Source organism: Salminus brasiliensis, chromosome 8 (genome assembly GCF_030463535.1).
Source record: "Salminus brasiliensis chromosome 8, fSalBra1.hap2, whole genome shotgun sequence".
NCBI lineage: Eukaryota > Metazoa > Chordata > Actinopteri > Characiformes > Bryconidae > Salminus > Salminus brasiliensis.
Genome location: NC_132885.1, coordinates 26,453,965 through 26,479,951, shown reverse-complemented (window position 1 = coordinate 26,479,951; position 25,987 = coordinate 26,453,965). Strand labels below are relative to the sequence as shown.

At 40.9% G+C, this 25,987-nt stretch overlaps 1 protein-coding gene across 3 annotated transcripts in view; it reads left to right on the top strand.

The window, feature by feature from the left end:
• nalcn (sodium leak channel, non-selective) overlaps positions 1–25,987 on the top strand; it is a 126,553-nt gene that overhangs the window by 95,147 nt on the left and 5,419 nt on the right. For all 3 annotated transcript variants that reach the window (XM_072686302.1, XM_072686301.1, XM_072686299.1), the window contains exons 17-40: positions 1,302–1,438; positions 2,074–2,215; positions 2,515–2,588; positions 7,895–7,996; positions 10,031–10,100; positions 10,202–10,293; positions 11,433–11,555; positions 11,689–11,745; positions 12,189–12,309; positions 13,192–13,323; positions 14,085–14,252; positions 14,963–15,067; positions 15,165–15,271; positions 18,070–18,190; positions 18,278–18,376; positions 19,827–19,920; positions 21,350–21,456; positions 21,542–21,616; positions 21,865–21,984; positions 22,095–22,163; positions 23,173–23,321; positions 23,612–23,705; positions 23,954–24,086; positions 25,317–25,432. In XM_072686302.1, coding sequence (XP_072542403.1) covers positions 1,302–1,438; positions 2,074–2,215; positions 2,515–2,588; positions 7,895–7,996; positions 10,031–10,100; positions 10,202–10,293; positions 11,433–11,555; positions 11,689–11,745; positions 12,189–12,309; positions 13,192–13,323; positions 14,085–14,252; positions 14,963–15,067; positions 15,165–15,271; positions 18,070–18,190; positions 18,278–18,376; positions 19,827–19,920; positions 21,350–21,456; positions 21,542–21,616; positions 21,865–21,984; positions 22,095–22,163; positions 23,173–23,321; positions 23,612–23,705; positions 23,954–24,086; positions 25,317–25,432 — 2,607 coding nt within the window. The remainder of the gene's footprint in view (positions 1–1,301; positions 1,439–2,073; positions 2,216–2,514; positions 2,589–7,894; positions 7,997–10,030; positions 10,101–10,201; positions 10,294–11,432; positions 11,556–11,688; positions 11,746–12,188; positions 12,310–13,191; positions 13,324–14,084; positions 14,253–14,962; positions 15,068–15,164; positions 15,272–18,069; positions 18,191–18,277; positions 18,377–19,826; positions 19,921–21,349; positions 21,457–21,541; positions 21,617–21,864; positions 21,985–22,094; positions 22,164–23,172; positions 23,322–23,611; positions 23,706–23,953; positions 24,087–25,316; positions 25,433–25,987) is intronic.

Below are 25,987 nucleotides of genomic sequence, written 5' to 3'. Positions count from 1 at the left end.
GTATATATTCTGTAGGCTTGTTTGACATACATTAATAAGCCCCTATCTGTTCGTATTAGAAATGCTAGAGAAATGAGTAGCCATTCCCGATCCATTTCCATTACACACAAGGAATCCCTGACCTCTCTTGGATGGAACTGCAAAGCTTTAATTATGTGTGATATTTCGTCTGGGTTATCGTTGCTGTCAGGCAGTGTTCCATAGTGATGCCATTCAGGCACGTCTTTGCTCTCCGCTGATTGCCTGACACTAGAAGGATGAGCCACTCAAGTGCACTGTGCTAATCACCCACAGCTTTTGTGTTGCGTAATAGAGCCGGGGAATGCTAAAAAGCTATGGCACATTGCGCCAGAGCAGTCCACTGCACAGCAGCCTAAAGACCTAAACTCTAGCTTAGCTTTTCCTCCCCCGCTGACGATGAGATGAACCGGTGGAGTGGAAGCCTCACTTGCCAAAATGACAGCAGGAGTTTTTTTTGTGTGGAAACACAAAGTTTCACATTCGCTTGTTTGTTCGCATGTTTGTAATAGGGATGTGTGAGTGTGAGGAACCTTAACACCAAGGGAAGATTTTGAGGCCGTTAAAAGAATCTTCACAGTCATACAGCTCTATTACAAACACTGTTATTATTTATATATATATATATAATTAAATGAAACCAAAAGCTGAACTTTTGCTAATATAACGACATCTGTCAGCTCAGCTCGCGCTTGGAGGAGAACACTAACGCACTGGCTAGCATCACGCTAAGTGGTGTGGAGAGACGGAATGCCACCCTGCACAACCAGAGAGAGCAAGGCTAGTAGCTGGGACTTTAGGTCATAGATGGCTGTGGCATCATTGGGGATCAAAATGGCAGTTTTCAGATTCTTCGATAGTTCCACCAATCAAGGACCTCATCTGTCCAATTGTAAGGGATAAAAACAGGTGTTTAAATGGTAATGTAAAAAATGAACGGAAATAGAATTAGTAATAATTACATAACAGTTGTACTTAAGACTGTTTGTCAGGTATGAGCTCTTAAATGTATTTGGAATTTGGCACAGCTAGTACTTAGTAGGTGATGGTTAACTTGTGTATTTAATGTGTAACAATAGAGGACAGCTTTAGGGCCAAATTTGCAAATTCGCATTCATCTTTGTGTATTGTGTGTACATGTATTGTACATGTACATGTATTGTGTGTGGGATCACTGTTGAGAGAGTGATTTTTGGTCGCTTTAAAAGTGAGTGCTTCGTGAATGCCTGCTGGTTCTGTTCCGCAAGTAATGGGTAATGAGTTTGTGTGTGTTCTCTCTGTAGCTGAAGCAGAGCGAGGCCAATGCAGACACGAAGGAGAAGCTTCCCTTGCGTTTGCGTATATTTGAGAAGTTCCCCAACAGACCGCAGATGGTGAAGATATCCAAGCTGCCGTCCGACTTCACTGTGCCCAGGATTAGGTACCGTATGGACCCGCATTCTGTTCCATTCGCCTGATTGTTGCAGTGCGTGGAATACTACCTAAGCTAATCCAGCTCACTACATTTACTTATTTAAACAAAAAAGTGTTTTTCTTAAATAAAACTTAGAGGAAGGGTCATACAGCTCTCTTGTCTCCATAGATTCTTGTCAATTAGGGCTAGTTTAGCCATAAAAAGTGATATTCTAATGCATATCACTCTAGAAGTATCAATATTTACAGGAAGCAATGAGGCAGTGAGTTATTTTTTTTGTTTGTTTGTTTGTTTGTTTATTTATTTGTTTTATTGGGCCAATCAAAGAAATTACGGCTCATGCAGAAAGAACGTAAATGTTTTTTATGTCATTTATGTCAGTTTTACATTAATTAATTCATTACTTTCACATTACACACAAGATTACCAGCTTTTCTGGGTTTACATGGTGAAGGTGAAACGTTTCACATTCTCATTTCTGTGCCATTATTTAAATTGAAATCTCACTAAAACCCTAAAAGGAGAATAGGTAGGATAGCTTAACTAATTCTAGAAATATTTGTTAGTTGCAGCACTAATGTACAGGTTTTGGTTTGCTTGCTTCTGTGTGTGTGTGTGTGTGTGTGTGGGTGTGTTCACAGGGAAAGCTTCATGAAGCAGTTTATTGACCGGCAGCAGCAGGACCCCAGTTGTCTGTTCCGCAGGCTCCCCTCCGCCTCGTCCTCCTCCTGCGACCACTCCAAGAGGTCTGCCATCGAGGATAATAAATACATTGATCAGAAGGTATATATTCCACCAGCATTCACTTCCTCTATACCAGCACCCTAACTGTTACCGCAATGCTAAGGATGGACCTGGAATTTAGCAGTTACTGCATACATTCAGCATTTATCTGCTTCTAGTGTAGCTTCTGTAGGAGGGATGATATTATTTGCAGATACATGTTTATCACCAGCAGTGATTTGCAGATACTTGAATTTGACTTGCACTCTGTAATGACTTCTAAAAGAGTGGGGTCTCCTCTCCGTGGCTTACTGCTTAATGTTGTTTTTTTTTTTTGCTGTTTTTTCCCCCCACTCTAGCTGAGAAGGTCAATATTCAGCATCCGCGCTCGCAACCTGCTGGAAAAGGAAACAACCGTCAATAAAATTCTACGGTACGTTTGGGGACTTCTAAGGCCTTATTCTTTTCTGAGCTACTGAAGCCTTAAATGAACTATGGTAACCTCATATGCCTTATATAGTCCAGTTACAATGCCTATTAAAAGTTGGGGTCAGCTCTTCGTCGTTGTTATTGTAGGTACATAATTGTAATTGTAATGTCATTTTTTTAATCAGCAGTTTATCAGCTCATTGCATTTTTGTTTGTTTGTTTGATTTAATTGGTTTCATTTGGTTTCAATTAGTTGTGTTAAAATGGAGACATTTGTCATCTACATTTTTTACAATCAGAGAAATATAGATAAACATTATCTGATTATTTTCTTGATGTGACTGTTCTGAGGTCCATGGGCCAAAATCACACACATCAATCCTCATTTTATCGCTTGTCTGTCATTACTAGCAGTGTAATAGAAGTGTAGAGCTAAACGTTTAAAACAAGGCACAGTATGCAGCCAGTAAAGCATTGCTAGAAGAAGGGAACAGCATGGTCTGATGTTGAATTCACCTAAATGTCTTTTCAACTGCAGTAAACTGAATCAGGGTTCACTTGGGAGCAGATGGAGACCCTTGATTTTTGCTAGACCCTGGTTCATTTGTTTTATTTGAGTATAGGTGGAGTGTACGTCGGAAGTAACTGCTAGAAATTCATCGAAACGAGTCTGGAGACTGAAAATACACCGAACAAGAGCAATAGCATAAGACCTGGGTCCGGAGTTGCAAAATGGTTCCTAAGAAAATTCTTACAAAGGATCTTAAGATAGATGGTTCTTCTTACAGTAATTCTGCACAAAATCTGATGTTCTCAAACATTCAGTTAAGAAAAGACACAGTCTTTTATTCTGCGTTCCACAGCTCATTATAAACAATGCAAAATATTATTAATAATGTTCCAGTATTGAGTGAAATCCATGCATTGGAGAGTGGAATGGGGGATAAACAGACTTAAACCAAATGTTCAAACATTTTCTTTATATAGGAGCTAGAAGTGAATTATTCTTATGTAGACACTAACCAGCACTTTAATTCTGTTAAATTAGACATTATTTCCAGTAATTCAACTATTTAAACTGTTCATTTTAAAGGCTTACCTTATGAACCCCTACTGAGCTCTAAGTGTGAGGTTATTGTGAGATTAAGAAAATATTTAGGACATTTTCTTGAAAAAATATCAATTCTTAGAATTTTTATTAAGTGAACCATTACGAAAAATGAGCAAAATCTTTTATCTTAGAAGACTTTCTTTTTTAAGACACTTTTGTCAATCCAGCCCCTAATCTTCAGATCATGAGTTTAGTCATGCATACGCAGAGAATCATGCACAGGCACAACTTTTTCAGCAGTGTGTCACCAGACCAGTGAACGCACTCTCTCAGGGTTTAAGTAGAGACACTGGGAATAGGGGTAGAATTAAGTGGAAGAAGGTGTAGGAGGACTGTCAGGGTGAGGATGGTGATGTTATCAGGGTGAGAAGGGGTATGGAAGATGACGGTGAATCACATCCTTTAGGAGAAAAGGTGCAGCTGCAACATCAAAATGTATATTAGGTATTAAGTGAAGTTGTGTTAGAAGTAGGAAAAATGGCTAAGCCTAAGTGCCAAATTGTGACGACTGGCTCAGAGCATCCCCAAAACAGCAGGTCTTGTGGTGTGTTCCTGGTGCGCCTCCAAATTCCCCAGATTTCATCCCAGCTGAGCATCTGTGGGATGTGCCAGACAACCAGATACGATCCATTGAGGTCTTGCCTCCCAACTTCCAGGACTCAATGCTAATGTCTTGATGCCAGATACCACTGGATGCCTTCTGAGGTCTTGTGGAGTCCTTGCCTTGACATTTGCTGTCTCAATTTTAGGCAGGTGGTTTGCACTTTTTTGGTCAACAAAGGTGTTTTTACTTTGCAGGGCAGTGATACTCTAGGATTAGGATTACGTACTGAGGGCCTAAATAGTAGTTTGATGGTCATTTCCTTTCCAAACTATTGTTAAAAGCACATATTAAACCTTAGAGTTTTTTTTAAACCCCTTTAAAAGCCTATGGCTCGTGGGAGGACCGAAACTCCTGCTACTAGAGAATAGCCCCACCAGTTTATACAGACATGTGTAGGTATGTAATAAGCCTTAAAAGGGCTAAGGGGCTAAGATGGCACAGCAAGAGGGTACAATGCTATTTTCCCCCTAAGATTGTACTGTAAGTAAACCTGGTTAGTCTTTAATATACAAGGTTTTGCTAGATGTATATTAAAAGCATATTGAAAATCTAGATGTTCCTGGATGTTTGTCGGTGTATTAGCTCTCATTTTCCATCCAAAAGGCCAGTCCCATTAGGCACAGATGTTAGACAAAATATGGCTTTGCCAAAGCTTCATTGGCAGAGATGGAATGTGATGGTCTGTTTCTCTGATTAAAAGCACTAGGGCAGTGTTGTGGCACTCTGAGCACTTTAATTCAATTAAAGGGAGAAATGTGTTTTGGTTTTTGATTCCCTCAGGCTATCAGGTTGCACTTGCTGTCTGGCCAATTCAGCGTTAGGACAGATAATGGTGTTTCTATCACTGCTCTCATTGTGGGGTGCCTATCAGCATGAATAAACTAATTAATAATTAAAAGTTTGGCACTGGGGTGATCTTGGCTGTGGCTGCTGCGTCTAGCCGTGGCCCAGTCTGTTTCACACCAGGCTTGTGCACCTAGTGCTGTGCCATCAGCTTTCAGAGCACGTCTGCAGCGTCCCCGAGCCCTACCTGCCATTATCGTATCCACTCGCATAATACACACACACACACACACACACACACACACACACACACACTCCTCCCCTCCTCCTACTGCCAGACAGCACATCAGTAGCCATCCCACGTCGTCTGCTTGTGCCGTCTGGGGCTTTCGGCCTGTCTGTGTACGCAGACACAAACACACACACACAGGCAGCCACTCATCACACGGAGTGGCCATAAATAAGGCTGACACATTCTCCTGAAGCCCAGATTGTCATTAGTTGTGTTCTGGTACATGACTTTGCAATTAATGGCCAACAAAGCAGCGGCGACGAGCGGCAGGCTAACTGGCTGAATGATGATGGGAAGATGCCTGCGTGTGTATCCATCCACAGCCTGTTGGGCTTTAATGGATGAAACAATGGAGATGTGAAAAGCACATTAACAGCAGGCCATTTGGTCGAGGGAGACAGTGGCAGAGACTAGCGCTGCACAAGATATTGTTTCAGCGTGGTCATCGCAATGTGGGTATGTGCAAAAGTCACATTGCACAATGTGCAATGTCTTGTAAGGCTCCAAATATTTAGTCTCATCTTGGATACACAGAGGGCTTTATTAATATCATGTCATGTTGGATATTTGGCTTCTGGTGAATTCTGGTGTAAATTCTTGTATATTTGAATATTGCAAGTCATTTTTTTTCCAATCCCTTACAAAGACCAATGCAGAAAGCGGTGCAGTCAGTCAGCATGGTAAATTCTACAGTCTGACAAATATATCCGTTACAGTCAGGTCCATATGTATTTGGATAGTGACACAAGTTTTCAATTTAAAGTGTTTTTTGTTTCAAAGGATTTTAAGGAAAATAATCTCGTTAACCTTGTAGACTTCTGTTTACTGCTAACTAATGAGCTGTTTTATAGTTGGGGATAACCTGTTATTAAATTTGTGTTCGGTAGCTGTTGGAACTCTTTACATGGAGTCACAACATGGATACAAGAGGTATCCGAGAGATAGCAAAAATATCAAGTGTAGCCAAATCAATAAAAATCACCGGCGGACTTTATATACCCCACTCGAGCAGAAAGGCTGGATTAGACCTCTCTATAAATCATCTGCCCCTTTATGCAACAGGGTGAAGGGCTAATCATTCAAAGTATACCATATCATCTGTCAAACATGGTGGAGGCACTGTTATGGCATTGGCCATGTGTGACTGCCAGCTGAACTGGCTCACTGGTGTTTGTTGATGATGTGACTGCTGATAGAAATAATAGGATGAATGCTGAAGTGTGCTGAGCTTTACCTTCTGATCAGATTCAGTCACGTGCTGCAGAACGGATAGGCTTGCGCTTCAGTGAACAGATGGAAAATGTCCCAAACATGCAGCGAAAACAACCCAAAAGAATGTTCTTCAATGACAGAGCCAGTCACCTGACCCCGACCCTACTGAGGATGCTTTGCAAAAACTGAACTGAAGGCCTGGCAAAGCATCTCAAGGGAAGAAACTTTGTATATCTCCATGGCTTCCAGCTCTGTGAGTCATAAAATTGATCATATTAATTAGGCTCTGTTAAAGTTACATTAGTGATTCCCTCTACATGACACAAATTGGCTTCTCTCAGAAAAAAATTCCTGACTAACCCCAACTTACAGTAATACTGTAGCACACTGTAGCTTTGATGAAAGGCCCATGCAATCCAGGATACCCCCTAAGATCATAAATTGGAAGGCATCCTGTTTTCCCTGCATTTCATTTTCTCAAGTCATGCTTCTGGTTTTATGCTTTATAATTGACTGTGCTAAAAAGGGATTAATTAGTTTTCCTCTCAGCAGTGGCCCAGCTCCTCAGACCTGCCTCCTACCTGTGCTAACTCCCCTTATGCTAATAAGAGCCATCTGCCATGCAGTGTGTGTACACAATGCCACACGATGGTAGTCAGCAGCCGCTTTCCCCCGGGACCTCTCTGTTGATCTCTGAATGGGATGCTAATGTGCTGGTGGCAGCGCTGTTAAAGGAGCTTATACATCACCCCTGAATGTTTACGTTTCCCTGCATTAAGGCTCCAGAAGATGGCACAGCGTGGATTGAAACAGAGGTTACCTTGTTATGTGATGTTTTATGCAGGAAGGCTTGGCTGAAGGTTCCTCTTTTGTCTTCCATTAATGAGTTTATTCATGGCCTTGTTTAAGGGAGGATGTTGGCTGATTTGAAAGAGCTAAGGTTTCCGCTTACTGCAGAACAGCAAAGACAGAGCATTTTGAATTCATCACAGCCATGGACACATTTACATATCACACCTTTTACATGAAAGTACTAAGGACTGCTGATTATTCCTGTCTCCTTTCTGTAAGGGCCGTTAGTGTGATTGGGGGCAGTTGGTCCACCAGGCCTTGCATGGTTGTTAAAGATATCCTTCTCAATAGCTTTCTCATTTTCCAAATACACCCTAAAAACGCACATACCAGTGCTGAAAAATTTAGAACGTGGGCCCTTTAATCCCCATCCAATGCTGCCTCACGATGTATAGTGTATTCAAGTATCTGTGGGGAGTGTGTTTGCTAAAGCTGTTTACTGGGTTGTGGTTACAGGGCTTGCACCAGGCAGCGCATGCTGAGCGGCTCCTTTGAAGGCCAGCCAACCAAAGAACGCTCCATCCTCAGCGTGCAGCATCACATCCGTCAGGAGCGGAGGTGAGCTCATCACACTCACATTAAACACACACTTTTGTTTTTTGTGGGTTTTTTTTTTTTGGGGTGCTACATATACCCTATATTTAGAATACAGTTCAAAAAGATAAAATTGTGTCTATAAGAGAAACCTGTTATTTTTACTGCATTACAGTTGCTTTGTAGTTAGTAGGTTGTTTTTTTTTTTTTACAGGCTCAACACTTTCACACAGTTTTCTGACGTGTCTAAGCAGCTCAGTACTGTATAAACAGTCTTATGGGAAGTTTGAACCCCTAGCGTCAAATTATGTGTGTTTTCATTTTTGAAGTGAAAATGAATTTTCATCCTCTACATATGTGCGCCCAAAAGTAACATGAAATATGGAATGTTTCATATATATATATATATATATATATATATATATATATATATATATATATATACCCCCCCATATGTCAATATGTCAAATAAAGAATTTTTTTTACCCTTAGAAAATCAACAAAATGTGTGATTTGACCTGAGGATCTCTGGTTCGAATCTCAATTCAAGTCTCCCTGCCATTAGCAGACGAAGTCAATTGGCCTTGCTCTCTTAGGGAGGGTAGAAGACTTTCTCTTTCCCTCCCCACATCACTTCTGCATGATGCTGGCCGGTACGAGCGAGTGGTAGCCAATGCATCAGAGCTTTCCTATGGATTGTGCTGGTTGCCCGGTGACATTGCATCGGTAGCAGTTGAAAAAGAGGCAGTGTCAGTCTTCACTCTCTCTGTGTCTGTAGCATTGCCTATGGTGGGGAGAGTATTAATTAGTGGGTTGGGTAATTTGCAATTTAAAAAAGTGTTATTTGCACAGGGGTGCCTAAGCTTTTGCATTAGGCTGTTAGTAGTCACTGTGATTCAACAGTTTTTATCTCAGTTTTTCAGCCGTTTTTCATTTCTTTCAATTTTCAAGATTCAAGAATGAATCTTTTCACATGGACTTCCATTGAAAGATAAGATTTCCAACACTGCTAGATTTGCTCAGTAGATTAACTCGATTAACTGCATACATTATTAACGCCACTTATTGTTATTAACCCTGTAAATCCAATATCCTAGTTTAACTCTGCAAGCCAACCATATTTCCAGGCTCAAGCAGCTTCTCGTGCTCTGTATCTTGCTATGAATAAATGCGTGATTGTAGCTCTGTCATTCAAATTCAGCTTGATAAGTTCCCTGATGATCTCTTGATAAAACCAAAAGACACTCTGTGAATTAGTTTATCTCTTTAATACATTAAGTCGGAAGTATCATTAGAGGTAGACAAAGCACTGATGCCAGCAATACCTATATGCCACCAATATCAGTAGCATTAGCATTTGATGACTCCTTCAGCAGACTACGCTGGACAGTTCCTGCGAAAATCATATTTATACAGCAGCGCAAATAAGCGGCATTACTGTCATATTTACTAGTGAAAAAACATAATCATAAAGTCAATAATAAATGCATGGTGGCTGCCGATAATAATATTGTGAACTTGTATTTTATTTGCTCAGCAGGAACACATGAATACGGTGAGTTTAGAACATAGTGATGCTTCTTACTGGATGAAACCAATGCTCACCTAGTGCACACCCTCTGCTCTTTATTCTCTTTTTGCATAAATGCTAAATGAACTTGCTTTCTTTATTATTAAGTAATCAAAAAGAAATCAAGACCAATCAAAACCTACTAAAAACATAGCATGTACTGAAGTAGGAAGTTCAGAGGAGAACTTTAGGCAGCATTAACAAGTTGAAAGCTACAGTTCCTCTTAAGAGCCTCCACTGTAGCAAGAATTCGCTAAACGTACTGCATGAACGTAAGCAGGAGGCTGCTATAGCAGGTGTTTCTGGCTGAGTTAGTTTGATGTAAAGTCACAGGCTCAAATCGGTTCCTTTGTTGATATTACATTGGAAAGTTTCTCTGAGAAAGCAGGGAATGGGTTGCAGTAAGTAAAACACATGGTCACTTGCCTTCATATCAGTGTGTGAATGTTGTGCTAGTGCTGAGGATGTGAATCTGATCGTTGCCGCAGGTCTCTCAGACATGGCTCCACCAGTCAGAGAATCAGCAGAGGCAAATCTTTGGAGACACTCACCCAAGATGTAAGTACACACTCACAGATATGTGATATATATATATATAGAGAGAGAGAGAGAGAGAGAGAGTCCTATTTCTAAATCTTGCTGTGTGTGATTTTGTGCAGCACTCCAGCACTGTGCGCTATCGGAATGCTCAGAGAGAGGACAGCGAGATCAAGATGATCCAGGAGAAGAAGGAACAGGCTGAGATGAAACGGTAACGCCCCAGCCCCCTGCAGCATGCTCGAGTTTTATCACCATCACACACAGTCAACCGCACTTGATCTTATCATCCCTGCTCAGTCACGATTATCACAAGGCATGTTTTACACAATAGGTGATGAATAGAGGTGTAGGGTTATTTCCTTTAATCTGCAGTGCCATTTGAATGTAATTACAGAATGACTAAAGGAATGGAAAGAATGGGCAATATTTGATTCTCACTCTGTAATCATGTGTAAGTCCACACTTCTGACTTTGCTACTTGTTTTAATGTCAGCAAATAATACCATAAAACCATTTTTTTACATTCAAATTAGAATTATAATCAGGGACTAGAGGTCCCTCAATGTAAAAATACAATGTGCAATACCCCTCCGCCACATGTGCAATTACCTGTAAATAATCTGTAAATAATATTGTTATTGCTTTTTACTTTTATTATTTATTTTGTGTATATAGTGGTCATTTATCTACATTTTTGCATCTGAGTGTCTTGCTATCCCTTTTCTGCTGTGACACTGAGAATTTCCCCACTGTGGGACTAATAAAGGATTATCTTATCTTATCTTATCTTATCTTATGAAACAGCTCTTCTTCAGCTCACAGCAGTGGTTTTGACAGTGAGATCCAAGTGAGAAATATGTAGCTTTTGGTATTGCTGTCGATAACTGTGACACCTGCTAGTACTCAGAGCACATAGCCTTCTTCTGCACCCTCAGCCTGGCCCTTTCACATAGATTTTTGAACCCGCCCCAAATGGCAACCACACCAGCAGGTGTTTTTCATAGATCACAGGTTTCTATCCTGAGGGGAAGATTGAATGTGGAGATTGAAGAATTCTAGCCATTCACTCACAACAGGAAAAAAACAGTATGGCAGCAGAATTAGCTAGCGAGCTGTGTTCAGTGTTAAACATTTTTGGACTGTAAAATATTTGCTGTTCAGGAACACCTCTGAATGAGGCTACAGGATGGAGCGTGGAGCTTTCTCTACCATTACATCAAAATTGTGAATTTCCTGTATACCGTCATCCACATGACCTCATTTCTGTAATTTCTACATTTCTGTCTTCTATATCCACATAATATCTATACAAGTACTAGTATTGTTTCTCTGTTTTTGCACTGTTATCAGAAAAGTCCAAGAAGAGGAGCTGAGAGAGAACCATCCTTACTTTGACAAGCCGCTCTTTATAGTCGGGAGAGAGCACCGCTTCCGAAACTTCTGCCGAATGATCGTGCGAGCCCGATTCAATGCGTACGCCTCAAAAGCAACACTTTGTCTAAGTAGTACAACTTCTGCATTGTTTGCCAATGAGTAGTAGTAAATGTTGTGTAATTTGTGTTGTGTCAATTACTGTAGTATGAACTAATTTGTCTTTGTTGAATAGGTCGAAAACGGATCCCATAACAGGAGCAGTAAAGAGCACAAAATATCATCAGTTATAGTAAGTTGTAAACTTTTATGGCCATTTGACAGCATTTAGTCTTGATTCATAGCATGCAATGTTTACGACTGTCCTAAAACTGAAAAATTGATAGTTACATTTTTCACTCTGTGGAAATAAAGCAAAATCGATTGCACTTCGCATTTTATTCTTTTTAGTTGCACATCCCCATCATCATTTATAGTGGTATAAGTTCTAGTTGGGTAAAAAAAAGTTCTTGTCACTTAAAATGCTCTGGAAGCGTGGACAGAGAACTGGTTGGTGTTATAGATTAGCAATACACATTTAGTGTCGCAGCGTCCTCTAATGATTTTGGCACTTTTCACAGTCATCAGTTGCATAAGACCACTCACTTCAGTCCAGTTCCACAAGATGTGCTGTTGACTGACTCTGAACTTATTCTGTGTGAACTGTGTGTGTGTGTGTGTGTGTGTGTGTTGTAGTGATCTGCTGGGCCTGGTGACATATCTGGACTGGGTGATGATCGTGGTCACTATCTGCTCTTGCATCTCCATGATGTTTGAGTCTCCTTTCACCAGGGTCATGCATGCCCCCACATTGCAGGTACCAGCCCGTACTGTCACAGTTTTCTGGATTTGATTTCCTCGATTGCTGTTCTGAAAATCATTGTATTTCCTAATGAACCAGCTGAACAACTGAAGAACAGAATTACAACATACCCCCTTATTATTGCTTATGAATATGGAGACTTCTAAGGGTTAAATAATACATTTTGCTTCTGATTTCAATGACGCTGAATCCAGCCCAGCACTTCAGAAGCGCTGTTAGAAGTCTTTGTTATTACAGAGGCTTCAAAGTCCACTTCCTCTTGACGAAAAGACAGGAAGATTGAGTAGATGAAAGTGATTCTCACAGATTTAGCTGGCTCCGAGACACCATTTTACCCAGCACTTCAGACGGTGTGGAAGTAGCTGTATTTAGGGTGACAAGAGAGAGGCTGCTTTTGTGAGAGCCACTCTACTCTCAGCCTGCGACTGCTCTTTAGCAGAGTGACCTCTCCGTGTAAAGCCTGATTTGACTATGGCTGTTATCAAAAGCATGCTATCAGGCGCAGTTTTGCATGCTATTTATGATCATTCCAAGAAAAGAAGAGGAAAGGCCAAACAGCAGTAAATGCATAGCCAGTAAAATACAGTGGCTTACAGTCATAGCACACAGTACCAGTACAGTGCAGTGAAAAAATGCAGTTTAACATCTACTAGAAAGTTGGTAATGCAGTTGTGGAGTGGAAAAAGTCTGGACAGGGGTTAACAGACTTTACTGAATTTACTTTAAGATGTGGAAAAGTTTGAAAAGTCAGGAAGTACATATCCATCAAAATATACAGGTCTTTCAGACTGTACATGTAAATCAGTCAATATAACTACTCACCTCAGCCTGTAACCCCATGACTGGTTCTGGTGGACGCCTCTCTCCTGTGTGCAGATTGCCGAGTACGTGTTCGTGATCTTCATGAGCATTGAGCTGAACCTGAAGATCATGGCGGATGGTCTCTTCTTCACACCTACCGCAGTCATCCGAGACTTTGGCGGCGTCATGGACATTTTCATCTACTTAGTACGACCTCATTCCTCTGGCTCTGCTCTGTGAAGCTCATTCTGATGCTAATTTATGTGAACGCCAGTCTTCTCTCTTGATTAGAGGCTCTCCTAATGAGTTGGAGCATGCCTGTGACTAAACTTTTGAAGACAGCTCCTTAATGACTGTAAACATCATTTGATTTGAATGCTCCAGTATCAGAAATTGCCTCCTGCTTTCTTTGAATTCTGATTTGCCCTCATTACTCAATAATCTCTTTTTTTGGGTGCAAACATCATTTAAATTTTGCCTAACCAAGCCTAAACATAAGATATTCAGACTGTTGACATCTTTTCCTGTACTTGTCAGTGTGATCTTACTTCATTCTTACTGATGGTACATGTCTGTATAATATATTAGAAAGCAGTGGCTGTTTGGGTTCGTGTGTTTTTTCTCGTCTATAGATTTTTGGGGCAAATGGATGTGAACTGAAACAAATAGGATAGTTAAGATGTTCACTGTATTCATCATGGTTAGAGTAGACTTCACTATAATGGCAATTAATGATAACTTCCACACATTCTACTAGTCCACAGTGAGAACATTCCTGTGTCTGGATTTTTTTAGAATTTACAAAACACTTCAGGTTCTCCTACTGATGCATTATTAAATATGACAAACAGTAAGAACGCTTCCTCCGATATTTCCATGTCATATTTTACAGCATTGCATGCATCTCTTTCTGTTCATCATGAACTGTGTTGTCCTTTTTTTGCCGCCCCCTCCCCCTCACTCTGTAGGTCAGTCTGATCTTCCTGTGTTGGCTGCCCACGGATGTACCCCCAGAATCAGGTGCTCAGCTGCTGATGATGCTGCGTTGCCTGCGTCCTCTGCGTATCTTCAAGCTGGTGCCTCAGATGAGGAAAGTGGTCCGGGAGGTCCTCAAAGGCTTTAAAGAAATCTTCCTGGTAAGAGGGACAATCTCCCTGTGCCTTTATAGCATAGCAGAATAAGCTAAATGCTTCCACTGGCACATAGACTTTAATTATAGTAATCAAAGACATAATTTCTACTTCCACTTCCACCTCCATTGGATGCAGTTATTTGATTTAACTGCACATTTTATTGAATTTTTTTAGAAATTATTATTATAATTCTTCTATGCATTTAGTTAACTTTGCAGTTTGCATAAAAAATAACATTCATGTTCAGTATCCTTTCATCATGTTCATAGATTTACATAAAAAAAAAAAAAAAAACTCTTGTTCAGCATATTTAGAAAATGCATATATTGGACAGATGAAATGTTTAACAGGTTAGTGACAAATATTTGAAATGTACAAATAAGCAAAAAGCTAAAAAAAAAAGTCAGAGTAGCCAAACAGTGTACATGCCATTGGGGTACTCAGAGGGTTAACTCAGATATTGACAGGGTTCATTCTGTTATGCAGCATCTTTGATCGATACAAAAATAGAAAGTATCCTCCCTTTGTTGGTGGAGTCCACAGCAGTAACCCTGTAATTCTACAGACAGACATTTATTTCTGAAGTTCTCCCATTGTTAGCTGTTTGACATTCACTGTACAGCTATGCAGCTCTATATGGGAGTAGTGTCATGATCGGATTCCGTGGGAATGTCGTCCGGCTCTAAAGTAGAGTATTGATTTTCCTCACGCAGGTCTCTATTCTTCTTCTGACATTAATGCTGGTGTTTGCAAGCTTCGGGGTGCAGCTCTTTGCTGGGAAACTTGCCAAGTGTAATGATCCTACCATTATCCATGAGGTAGGGGTGCTTTCTTCTTTCTTTCTTTCTTTTTTTTATCTCTTGCAAGGTGCTATCCTGGACTGAAACTTTCTCTGTGTTTTACAAACTCTTAAAGGAGGACTGCCATGGAATCTTCAGAATCAATGTCAGCATTTCCAAAAACCTGAACCTAAAGCTCAAACCCGAAGAGAAGAAACCTGGATTTTGGGTGCCAAGAGTATGGTATGGACCTCAAATAGTGTTCCACTGACCCAAATGTAGGTTAAAGTACCCGGTCAACCCTCTCTGTTCCCTGTTCGCTGCCCACCACTCCTGGCAAGTGTGCTTACAGTCACTGTGTGTGTTTGATGACTAGTGTGTATGTGTGTTTACTGCACAGCTGGGTCAAAAGTGGAAGTCCACCTGTGTCCAACACAGATTGCAAATATGTCTTGTCTTGTCATTTAGGCCTCCTAAACATTTGGTCTCCAAGACCAGATGAGGCCCAACTGTTAGTTCCTCAGTTAGTAACAATAGACAAAATTATGGACTTCAGCATTGCTGCTAATTCCTAAAGAATATGGGAAAAAAATTATCATAAATTTATCCCTAGAAAAACTCACCTTCTCTGAGACATCAGGACTGTGTGGGAATGATTGACACATGTAGCCACAGCAATGTTACCCAGCAGCAGGCTTTCCTTTTTTTTTTAAAGATGTAATATTATGGCAGAGGATCAGATTGAGGTCATGGAGGTAAACCTACGGTACATTTAACCAGGAATTACTATGAAAACCGCCATAGTGAATCATGCACACACTAGGTGGTTATGGCAGGCAACAAATCGTTCAAGCATCAATAGTATGTGGTGTTTTAGTTAAACTAGTGACATAGTTCTTTCAATAAACTGCTCTCCAAAGCCCTCTTTGGGCTGGTTGGACCAACAGGGCTTGTACCTGGTTTACTTTAAGACCATTGCACCATCCAGTCATAAGCTGAATATTCCCCAACACCAGATATAGATTTTAGGCCCCTGGCTGGGAGTAGGTTTAATGTTAGATTATCTACCATTTTAATATTATTATAACTATTTAACATAAGTGAGGTCAATTAAGATAAGTGAGGTCAATGTTTTGTAAATAGTGAATCACAGAAAGCAGGAAAAGCCTCTGGTAGATATACTGCAAATGTATCAAGCAAGCAAAAAAGAAATGCATCTGGTTTAGCCAACATTGTTTCCCATTTGACAATCAGTAAAAAAGGAAATAGGAAAGTGAACTTTTCCAACGCAGCCGGTTTTCAGTGGTTTGTTCCTGTATGGTACCTTTAAACAATGCCTTATTAACCTCCAAAAGGAAAGTGTATTTCTATACAAGCGCTTATGATACACAATACATACAGTAATCGCTGTAAACAAACTGATATATGATTTCTTCTACTAAAGTTTATTATTTACTTGTTAAAACATTCCCCCCTCACCTCCTAACAGAGGCATAGCTCCATATACCTAGCCCATGCAAACCACTGCTGTGCACAAGGGCAGCAGATCTCTGCTGGGGTCTCCAGTCAATCAATCAGTAGTCAATAATTGTCATTATTGTTAAAAAGCTGGGCTCAGAGTGCAGGGTCAGTCCCATGTTGCGTCACTCTTGAAGCAGAGAGGGTTAGAGAGTGTTTTCCGCTCCACTGTTGGGTAGCTTAGCGGACATGTGTATCGAACCCGCAGTTCTGTAATCAATAACCCAGCACTAACCAGGGAGTCGCCACTGTTCTGCTTCAACCCGCATGTTTTTTGTTATTGAACCACACCCACTTCCACTTTTATTCTGAATAAGGATGCAGACATGTGAAACCCTAAGCGGATACAGAAAGGGGCACTGCATCACATCCCAGTATGCATTTAAATAGATTACAGAATGTTGAATAAGTGATGAGTAACAGATTGGCTGCAGTGACTTGCCTATCAGAGTGTCTCCGAGCCTAGCTTTGGCGTCCCGTAAGTACTGTATCTAATCAGTGACAGCTGGAGCCAGCATGATGGATGTCACCTTTTATATAAAATTGGCCCGTTTTCTCATATCAGTCAAGTCTTAAAACGCATGTTAATAATGCATCAAAACATTAGGTCATCCCAGTGAAAAACATGACTGCGCATCAACGAATGGTGATTCTGCATTGTGGAAAACAGGAATTCTGGTAATTATGAAAACTAATGCAGTTGCATTGTGAGAGGTCCCAGCTGTAGATTTAGATTACATAACAGCATGGATACAGTCATCTTTTTGTTCATTCATATTTGGTTAAATACAATCAAATTGTGGACAGAGTATTTTGTTGTTACATCCCTAGTGTTTACTAATTTTACTCCTATTAACAACCAACTGAAGCATAGGCCACTAATGACCACAAATGCATTAAAAAGAGCTCTAAATGTATATGATTCAGATGTGCACAGATGTGCATCATTTCCACACAAAAAAACTTTAATTTACATTTGATTGCATTCAGCAACAAGAGCATTAGTGAGGATAATCACCACCCCACCGCAACCCCAACTTATCCCAAAAGTAATGGATGGAGCAGCACCATCCATCATGCCAAAGAACACAGTTCCACTGCTCCACAGCTAAATGCTGGGGGACTTTATAGCCCCTTAGAAGGGGTGTCCACAAACATTTGGATATATAGTGTATGTGAATCCAGCTAATTCAAGGCTGTGTTTTGGGATTTATACCCACTGTGCAGTAGCTTTGCATGATTATTTATGGCTTAAAAGACAGCATACAACCCTTTTAAATGTTCTCCAGCTTGTTTGGATTAGTGGATGATGAGTTGTTTTAGTCAGTATTTACTGTTATTGTAGATTGATAGCATTAATGGGTGGCTAGACTACACTACTCCTAGATAAGAGGCAGAGCTACACTATTTATTTTACTAACCCTGCATTTCACCAGTTCAATCAGAATGGCTTGGGTACCCACTGAACACTGCCAAGGCATTGGCTGAGCCTGCTGCCCAACTCTTTGCACTGTTCTTTCCAGGGCAAACCCTCGCAACTTCAACTTTGACAACGTTGGCAACGCCATGCTGGCTCTGTTTGAGGTTCTGTCTCTGAAAGGCTGGGTGGAAGTGAGAGATGTTATCATACACAGAGTGGATCCGGTAAGTCTCAGTGTGAACGCTCCTACCCGCCGGACCCTGAGGAAGGCACTGACTGATCTGTTATTGACTAATCCTGTCTTTTTGCAGACCCACGGCATTTACATCCATGTGTTCGTATTCCTGGGCTGCATGATCGGACTCACTCTGTTTGTGGGTGTGGTCATTGCTAACTTTAACGAAAACAAGGTAAGCCTTGCGGTTGCACCATTTGGAAAGGTGTATTTTATTAAAGGGAACCCGGACTGTTAAGACATGTAAACAGTGACCCCTAGACGCCTGTTCCAGTATTCACGGTATAGTGCAACTTTGAGCGCATTATTGCATTATTATTGCGTTGAGTTTATTATAATTCACAGGAGTGTTTACTCAAAACTGCTAATGGATCACTGCTGGGTTTACACACAGAGTCTTACGGCACTCCTTGTCTGTGTTGTGGTGAGTTTAACTGCCTTCACCACAGTGTTCAAACACAGAAACGGGTCGTCTGCCCAAACCGGCACTTTTTTCGCCGTTTAAAATGGGAGCGTTTGGGCTTGTTGTTGTAGCTGGGGGTAAAGACATGTTATTGGTTCGTTATGAGTTTCTTCAGACTTGTTACCCATGACATTTACATTTACTGCAATAGGCAGACGTTCTTATCTACAGTGACTTACAGAAGTGCTCAGTCATTTACTCAGGATATCCAAAACTAGTGTCGATAGACCCCGGATTCAAGAGCCATGACTCTGCCAGAAATGAGCGCCCAATTTGCCCAAAATGGCAACAATTTGCAAGCGTTAAATAATTCCTAGAACCTGAATGTAGGGATTACTAAACTATGCAAAACCCTAGTACTTTTGTAGTGGCTTTTTTAGGTTACCAGTGAGTAAGGCAAACTGACTTGGCACTCTTGACTTGTTATCACATTGCAAGGTTTGAACTTACTGTGGAATAATTTCATAATTTACATTAATATTCAATCATATTTTACTAGAATTGTACTATTATACTGTTGAATGTTTTAACAGTCATTGTCCCTTTTTTTTTATTTATTTTTTTTATACCGCTATATTCCAATAATTAGGCCATTAAGATTTAAATGTTAAAAACATGATACTAAAGACACCTACAAAAGTCTTTCATGACATGAACGTTCATGAACAGTCAGTCAGGGCAGTTGTTTTAAAGGCTGCTTCCTCAGCAAGTGTTATGACAATGGATACTTTTGGAAAATGCCTGTGTTGGGGCTCTGAGTAGTCCAGTGGACTAAGGCGCTCCGAGGGTCGCTGGTTCATCAACAGCAGCAGCAGCCAGATTCAGAGAGAGCACAATTGGCCGTGCTCTCTCAGGGGTGGGTTGATGGAACTTCCTTCCCACATCATTCTCAGTGTGATGTTGGTCAGCACAGGCATCTGTTAGCTGTTATATTGAAGCTTGGGAACCGCGCTTTCCTCCAAACACGCTACCTCCTCCTTCTTCTTCTCCTCAGAGACGTGTGATGAATGTAGAAGTAAATAATAATAATAATGTTTGTTTAGGTTCATGTCTGTTGCTATAAAGACTTATGTAGATGACTTACAGCTTTATGAACACTGCCTTTCTCACTGATGTATTTAATTAAGAAATTGATTTTTTTTTTGTGCATCATGTTATCCAGGGCACAGCTCTGCTGACAGTGGATCAGAGGCGATGGGAGGATCTGAAGAGCAGGCTAAAGATTGCTCAGCCACTGCACCTTCCCCCACGACCAGGTCAGTCTCCCTCTTTCTCTCTCTCAGAACACAAGAGCTACTGACCTCAAAGCTCTGCTCTCCCAACAGATACTGACAGTCCAGCAGCAGCAAAAGGCAAATAGAGAGGAGGAAAAGACGGAGAGTCTCTGACTCTGTCAGAAAGGCAAAGAGTATGCAGATAGATGACTTATTTGCTCTTTCTCCATGACCTCCTAGTGCAGCCTCATTTTTCTTTCTTAGTTCTTTCAGTATCTCTCACTCCTTCTCTTGCCAAGCCTCTCTCTATCTATCTCCTTCTCCTGGTTAATGAGTCCTCCCTGTGCTCTGAATGAGTGCACAGAGAGCATTTTAATCCACTCTCCTCCACTGTGCCACCAGCAAAGTCGGGGACTCATCATGCCTTTTTGAGGGCGCTGCCCCAAAGCTAATGTCACACTGATGAGTAAAAAAAAAACATTTCGCTCCGGATGGAAGTTGCAGAACGCCTACCCACAGGCTTAGTGGGTGCCCTATAGCTAGTGCGAGACGAGCAAATTCCCGCAGCATTTCCAGCAGACTACTGTAGGCATGCTTTGTGCCTGGTCTTGGTGACATCCAAGTTTTCTAGGATGTCACCTGACTCTTTATTACACACCTCCCATAAAAGTCATACCAATGTGTGGTCTCTTTCTGATGGTAGATGCTGTCATTTGACTTCAGCTGATTGTTGGAGACATCTTTATGCAGAACCCCCCCCCCCCAAAAATAAAAAAAAAATAAAAAATGGATTTGGTTAGTTGGATGCGATCAGGAGGGTCTTGTGTAACATCTGGACTGTGGAAAGAACTGAAAGAAGCACTGAGTTTAGCCTGCTCTTGTAGGCCAGCAAGAAAAATCAATAACCTTGCTAAACGCTAGCGACTCGAGCAGCATCAGTTCAAACCTACTTCAAATGAGCCATCCTGCTCGCAGTGTGTCTGCCTGCCGGTATTACCTGGTGGCTTCATCTGGCGAATGATGAATTCTCCTCACAGCTTGTGTCTTTTTAGCAATAAGGCCCCCAGCTGAAATGATGACTTGGCACATTTCAGAACAACCCCGAGTGCACACTCTTAGCTGAGCAAATCGATTCTCTTCTAGTGGCTGGTGCAATATATTTTATTCTGAACTGGATCTGTCTGTTTAGAAAGAACTGGCAAAAGTATGCTGTACACTGAGGAGCTATTCTGTTAGTTACACATAACCTGTACCTTTATTCACTAGAATATTTGTTGTTAGACAGTTTGCCCTAGCTAACTCTACAGTGTTTGTCAGTGGAATGGTACCACCACAGGTGGTCTGTTGTCCAGATTCTATTTGGGTGGTGGACTGCCTTGAGCATGCCAGTGATGGCAACATGGAAGCGACATTGCATCCTTTAAAAAAATACAGTGGGAGCTTTTAACAGGTTTTCTTGTTTCTTTTGTAGAAAACGGTGGCTTCCGTGCCAAGATGTATGACATCACTCAGCACCCTTTCTTCAAGCGAGGCATTGCAGTGCTGGTTCTAGCCCAGTCAGTTCTATTGTCCGTTAAGGTAGGAGATGCACAGCCAGCGCCTTTATACACAAACACTAACTCAAGAACAGTAAGTCAGTGTCCTTTCCTGGTGTGTATTTCAGTGGGATGTGGACCACCCAGCAACGTATCCCCTGGCAACGATGTCTGTGGTTTTCACCTTCATCTTTGTCTTAGAGGTAAAGATATTTCAGTTTTGTAATAATTGTCCCTGCAGAAATAATTGGATGGTTTGGTTTCAAAAGGCATTAAATGCTACATCACACATTTTTGGTTTCTGGTGAAATAAGCTGTTATGAATTTTGGAGTCATTTCAGTGCTATACAATGATGTATACACCATTATCCACCAGCATTAGAGGATTAAAAGCATTTTTGTTTTGCAATTAAACTCCCTTATTTATAATGTATAATAAATCTGTTAACAGGTGACTATGAAGCTGATAGCCATGTCACCAGCTGGTTATTGGCAGAGCAGAAGGAACAGATATGACCTGCTGGTCACATCTCTTGGGGTGATTTGGATCATTCTACACTTCGCTTTACTGGTAGGGAGCAAGTTCACTTCATTGCTGGATTCTAAATATTAATCAAAGCATCCCACTTCATGCAAGTAACTGCTATTAATCACAGAAACATCTGCTTTCCCATTCCTTAGAATGCCTATACCTACATGATGGGAACTTGCGTGATAGTGTTGAGGTTTTTCACCATATGTGGAAAGCATGTGAGTATAACTGAGCAGGTAACATAAGCTGACATGATGGTAATGTATATATACAGCATGCCTTAAGCCCAATGAACACTGCATGGGAGAAAATCTGGACAAATATTTATCACGTGTGGACACTTTTTATTTTGGGGTTTCACCTTCTGGCAGGTAGAAAAGCATCCCAAGGTGGTTTCTTATTAAGCATCTTGCTTAGCAAGCACAGAATATTTCTAATGTATTTATTAATATTATTATTATTATTATATGAATTATTGTTTTTTTTATTTATTTTACAATAAATCTGACATGCCATACCATACACTGATAAGGAAAGTTATCCTAGGACTTTCTTGTCAGTTAAAGCAGCATTATGTCATATTTTTTTACCTGAAAATAACTGCAATAAATAATAGGGTCTCTGTTATTGCCACTCTGGGCTCGGCATGTTGCTAAATGCACTATGTAACTTTGGTAATGTGGGCCTGACAGACCTCAGACATGAAAACTGCATAAATTCTGTAATACTAATTTACTGCCTCAGACCACTTTCAGTGGTGGTTCTGTGTCTCTCAGCTTGTCCAGAAATGCATGTGGAAAGAGTGTCCTTTAAGGACTACCCGTTCTTGCATAGCACTGCTTTAAATCCTAACACAGTTAATCCATGGATCATCCAGTAGAAAAAACTTTACTCAGGCCTTTACTCAGGGTCCTGGAAATAGCTCAGGTTGTTGGTTAACCTATGTTCAATCAACTCTCTTAAATCTTCCATTTTTATTTTCTATTTTGCTTTCATTTATTATCTTTCTTTTATATTGTGTGTACTTATAAATAACACTTTGAATTGCCTTTGCTTGTGAATATAAAAAATCTATTATTACCTATTATTATTACATTTGGACAACCTGTTCAAAAATAGGTCTGTCCAAACTCTTGGCTGGTACTGCACTACATACTATGATGACTGTATGTAATCCTATAGTGTGCATTACTTCTCGGCCATGCTTAAACCAGTCTGTGTGTGCAGGTGACACTGAAGATGCTGCTGCTGACGGTGGTGGTGAGCATGTATAAGAGTTTCTTCATCATCGTGGGAATGTTCTTGCTGCTGCTGTGCTACGCCTTCGCTGGTGTGGTGCTCTTCGGTACCGTCAAATACGGAGAGAACATTAACAGGTAGTGTGGAGGCGATGATTAGGCTGCGTCAGCACGCCTCGGGCCAAGTGTGTAACACACTAACAGGCTCCCGTGGCGTTGTGGAAATAGTAGGGGGTTTGCAAGTTTCTCAATTGGTGCTTGTGGGAAAAAGTCAGAAAGTGCTGCTGAAAGTGCTTGTTTAGTTTTTTTGCTGGTATGCTGTTGAGAAACAGCTTTCAATTGAGAACAACTGACTGAGTGTTGGAAAGAGTGACTGATGTTTGTTTTCTCTGTCGACCTCCCCCTATCTGTGTCTCTCTCTCTGTCAGGCATGCAAACTTCTCCACCGCAGGGAAGGCCATCACTGTGCTGTTCCGTATTGTCACAGGTGAAGACTGGAATAAGATTATGCATGACTGCATGGTAGGTTGACACATGACTACCCTTTTTGTGGGCTCATCCTTGCGTCAGGCCCTTGAGATTTCAGACACGTAGAACGATGGACTTGATGTATAAACCCTCCGTCTGTGTCTTTTATGACATATTTACTGATTCTCTTGCAGCAATAAGTAGTCCAGCAGTCCTTACCGATTTCCCATGTGGTCGTCCTGCCCCGCTTTATTGGGCCCCATGTGTTGAGCCTGTGTGTGTTTGCTGGTCTGGGTCCCCAGGTGCAGCCTCCATCCTGCACTCCAGACAAGCACCGATATTGGGAGACAGACTGCGGCAACTACGCCGGCGCCCTCATCTACTTCTGCTCTTTCTACGTCATCATCGCCTACATCATGCTCAACCTGCTCGTGGGTACGCTCCACTCCCCCACCCCCCGACTCAATTTCCTGTCTCATTTCCTCCTCCGCCTGGCATTAGTCCAACCAGTTAATGAAATGCAATAACATGCCTTAGCCTCCCACCCCCCTGAAACCTTTTATTATTATGGGATTATTAGCGCTTTTTGTCCTCGCAGTGATTAAGTTTCCTTCTCTTACAGATAGAATAATCTTTCTTCTGTGAGGATATTACAGATTAGTTTTGGGAGGATGTCCCTGCAGAACGTGAACGAGCTGCTAAATAGATTTGGGACCAGGCCAACCCTCTGTATTTGTCTTCACTTCTGGGTTTATAAGACATTGCTGTGTGTTTTAAGTGGATATAATATACGTACATACAAACATACATACAGTTACACAATAAATAGTATAATAATACAATTATATATTATATAATTATAATTATTATAATATAATAATAAATAATGTCTGGAATTTACATCCATAACTTTCAAATCAATTTAATTCAAAATGAAATACAGTAATGTCACCCAGTGTACACAAATGTCCATTATTAATTTAATTTTCTGTCAAAACAAAGTCATTAAGTACCTTGCACAAGGAGGAGCGAAGTCAACAGACTAGAAAAAAACAACAGTTTCTAAAACTGGAGTTAATCAAGGAAATTTGACTCCTAAGAACTGTACAAGATCTGTCAGACCACTAAAACTACCACTATCAGATACAAAAATGAGGACCAAAGAAAATCAATCCACCCTTGCTTCAGGTCTAAAAAGAATCCACTACCATCATTCCTCTCCATCATTCCACTGCGAGAAGACCATCTCCAGATTAAATAAAGAAACTGCTGGTGTTCTCAAAGCAATGGTGTGACCACCCCAGAGCCCAGACCTTAACATCATTGAAATATTCGGGGAATACTTAGCGAGAAGCATAAATATATATATATAATATAAAGCTGAATAATCAGTAACTTGTAATTATTGGCTATTGTGACTAAATATTAAATACATGAAGAGTGAAAGGGTGGGTTTTTGCACAGTACTGGAACTCCAAAATAAATGTAGTATAAAATGCCACAAAAATAATGAAAAAAGAACACAATATGTAAAAAATTAATATCAGAATATCACACTATGTTGTTTTTGCAGGCTAGTCAAAGGTTAAACTAGTGCTTTGAGTGCTGCTAGAACAGAGAGAACTGTCTAAACATTCATTGCAACTTGTTCTTGCCTTCCCGCAGCCATCATTGTGGAGAACTTCTCTTTGTTTTACTCCACGGAGGAGGATCAGTTGCTAAGCTACAACGACCTGCGTCATTTCCAGATCATTTGGAATATGGTGGATGACAAGCGAGAGGTAGGCAGGCGGTGGAGGTGTCCCATTGATCAGAGTTGGGGCGTGTCGATGTCTGAGTATGTGCGCGCGTGCTCTCCGAGGCAGTCCTTCAGCAACAAATGAGGCAGTTGTAGGCATCGACATCCTCACCTTCAGACTAATGAGGGTTATTACTGTCTGTCACCGATAGAGACAGAGGAGGAGATGGCATCTTCATTAGCAGCCTTATTGAGAGCAGGAGAGAGAGGTGTCGACAAAGTGTCATGCAAAGAGCAGCTGTAGCAGTTGGCCTGCCTGGAGCTTTTTATGCCGGTTAAGCGAGGTGTTACAGTCTTTCCTTGGCACTAATGAATACGCCAACTGTTCTGCAGTGACCTGAACTATTAGAATGGAACATTAAAGTAGAACCGAGCAGAAGAAGGTAGGGTTTCCAGTCTCAGTCTTTAAAAAAACATTATTTCAGTTTTTTTCTTAGGGACTCCTACAGAATGCTGAAAGTGGAGATTTAAAAGGATTACTTGTGGGATACTGTGTCTAAATTAAACCTACACTTTGACTGTTCAGTTGCTGAGAAGG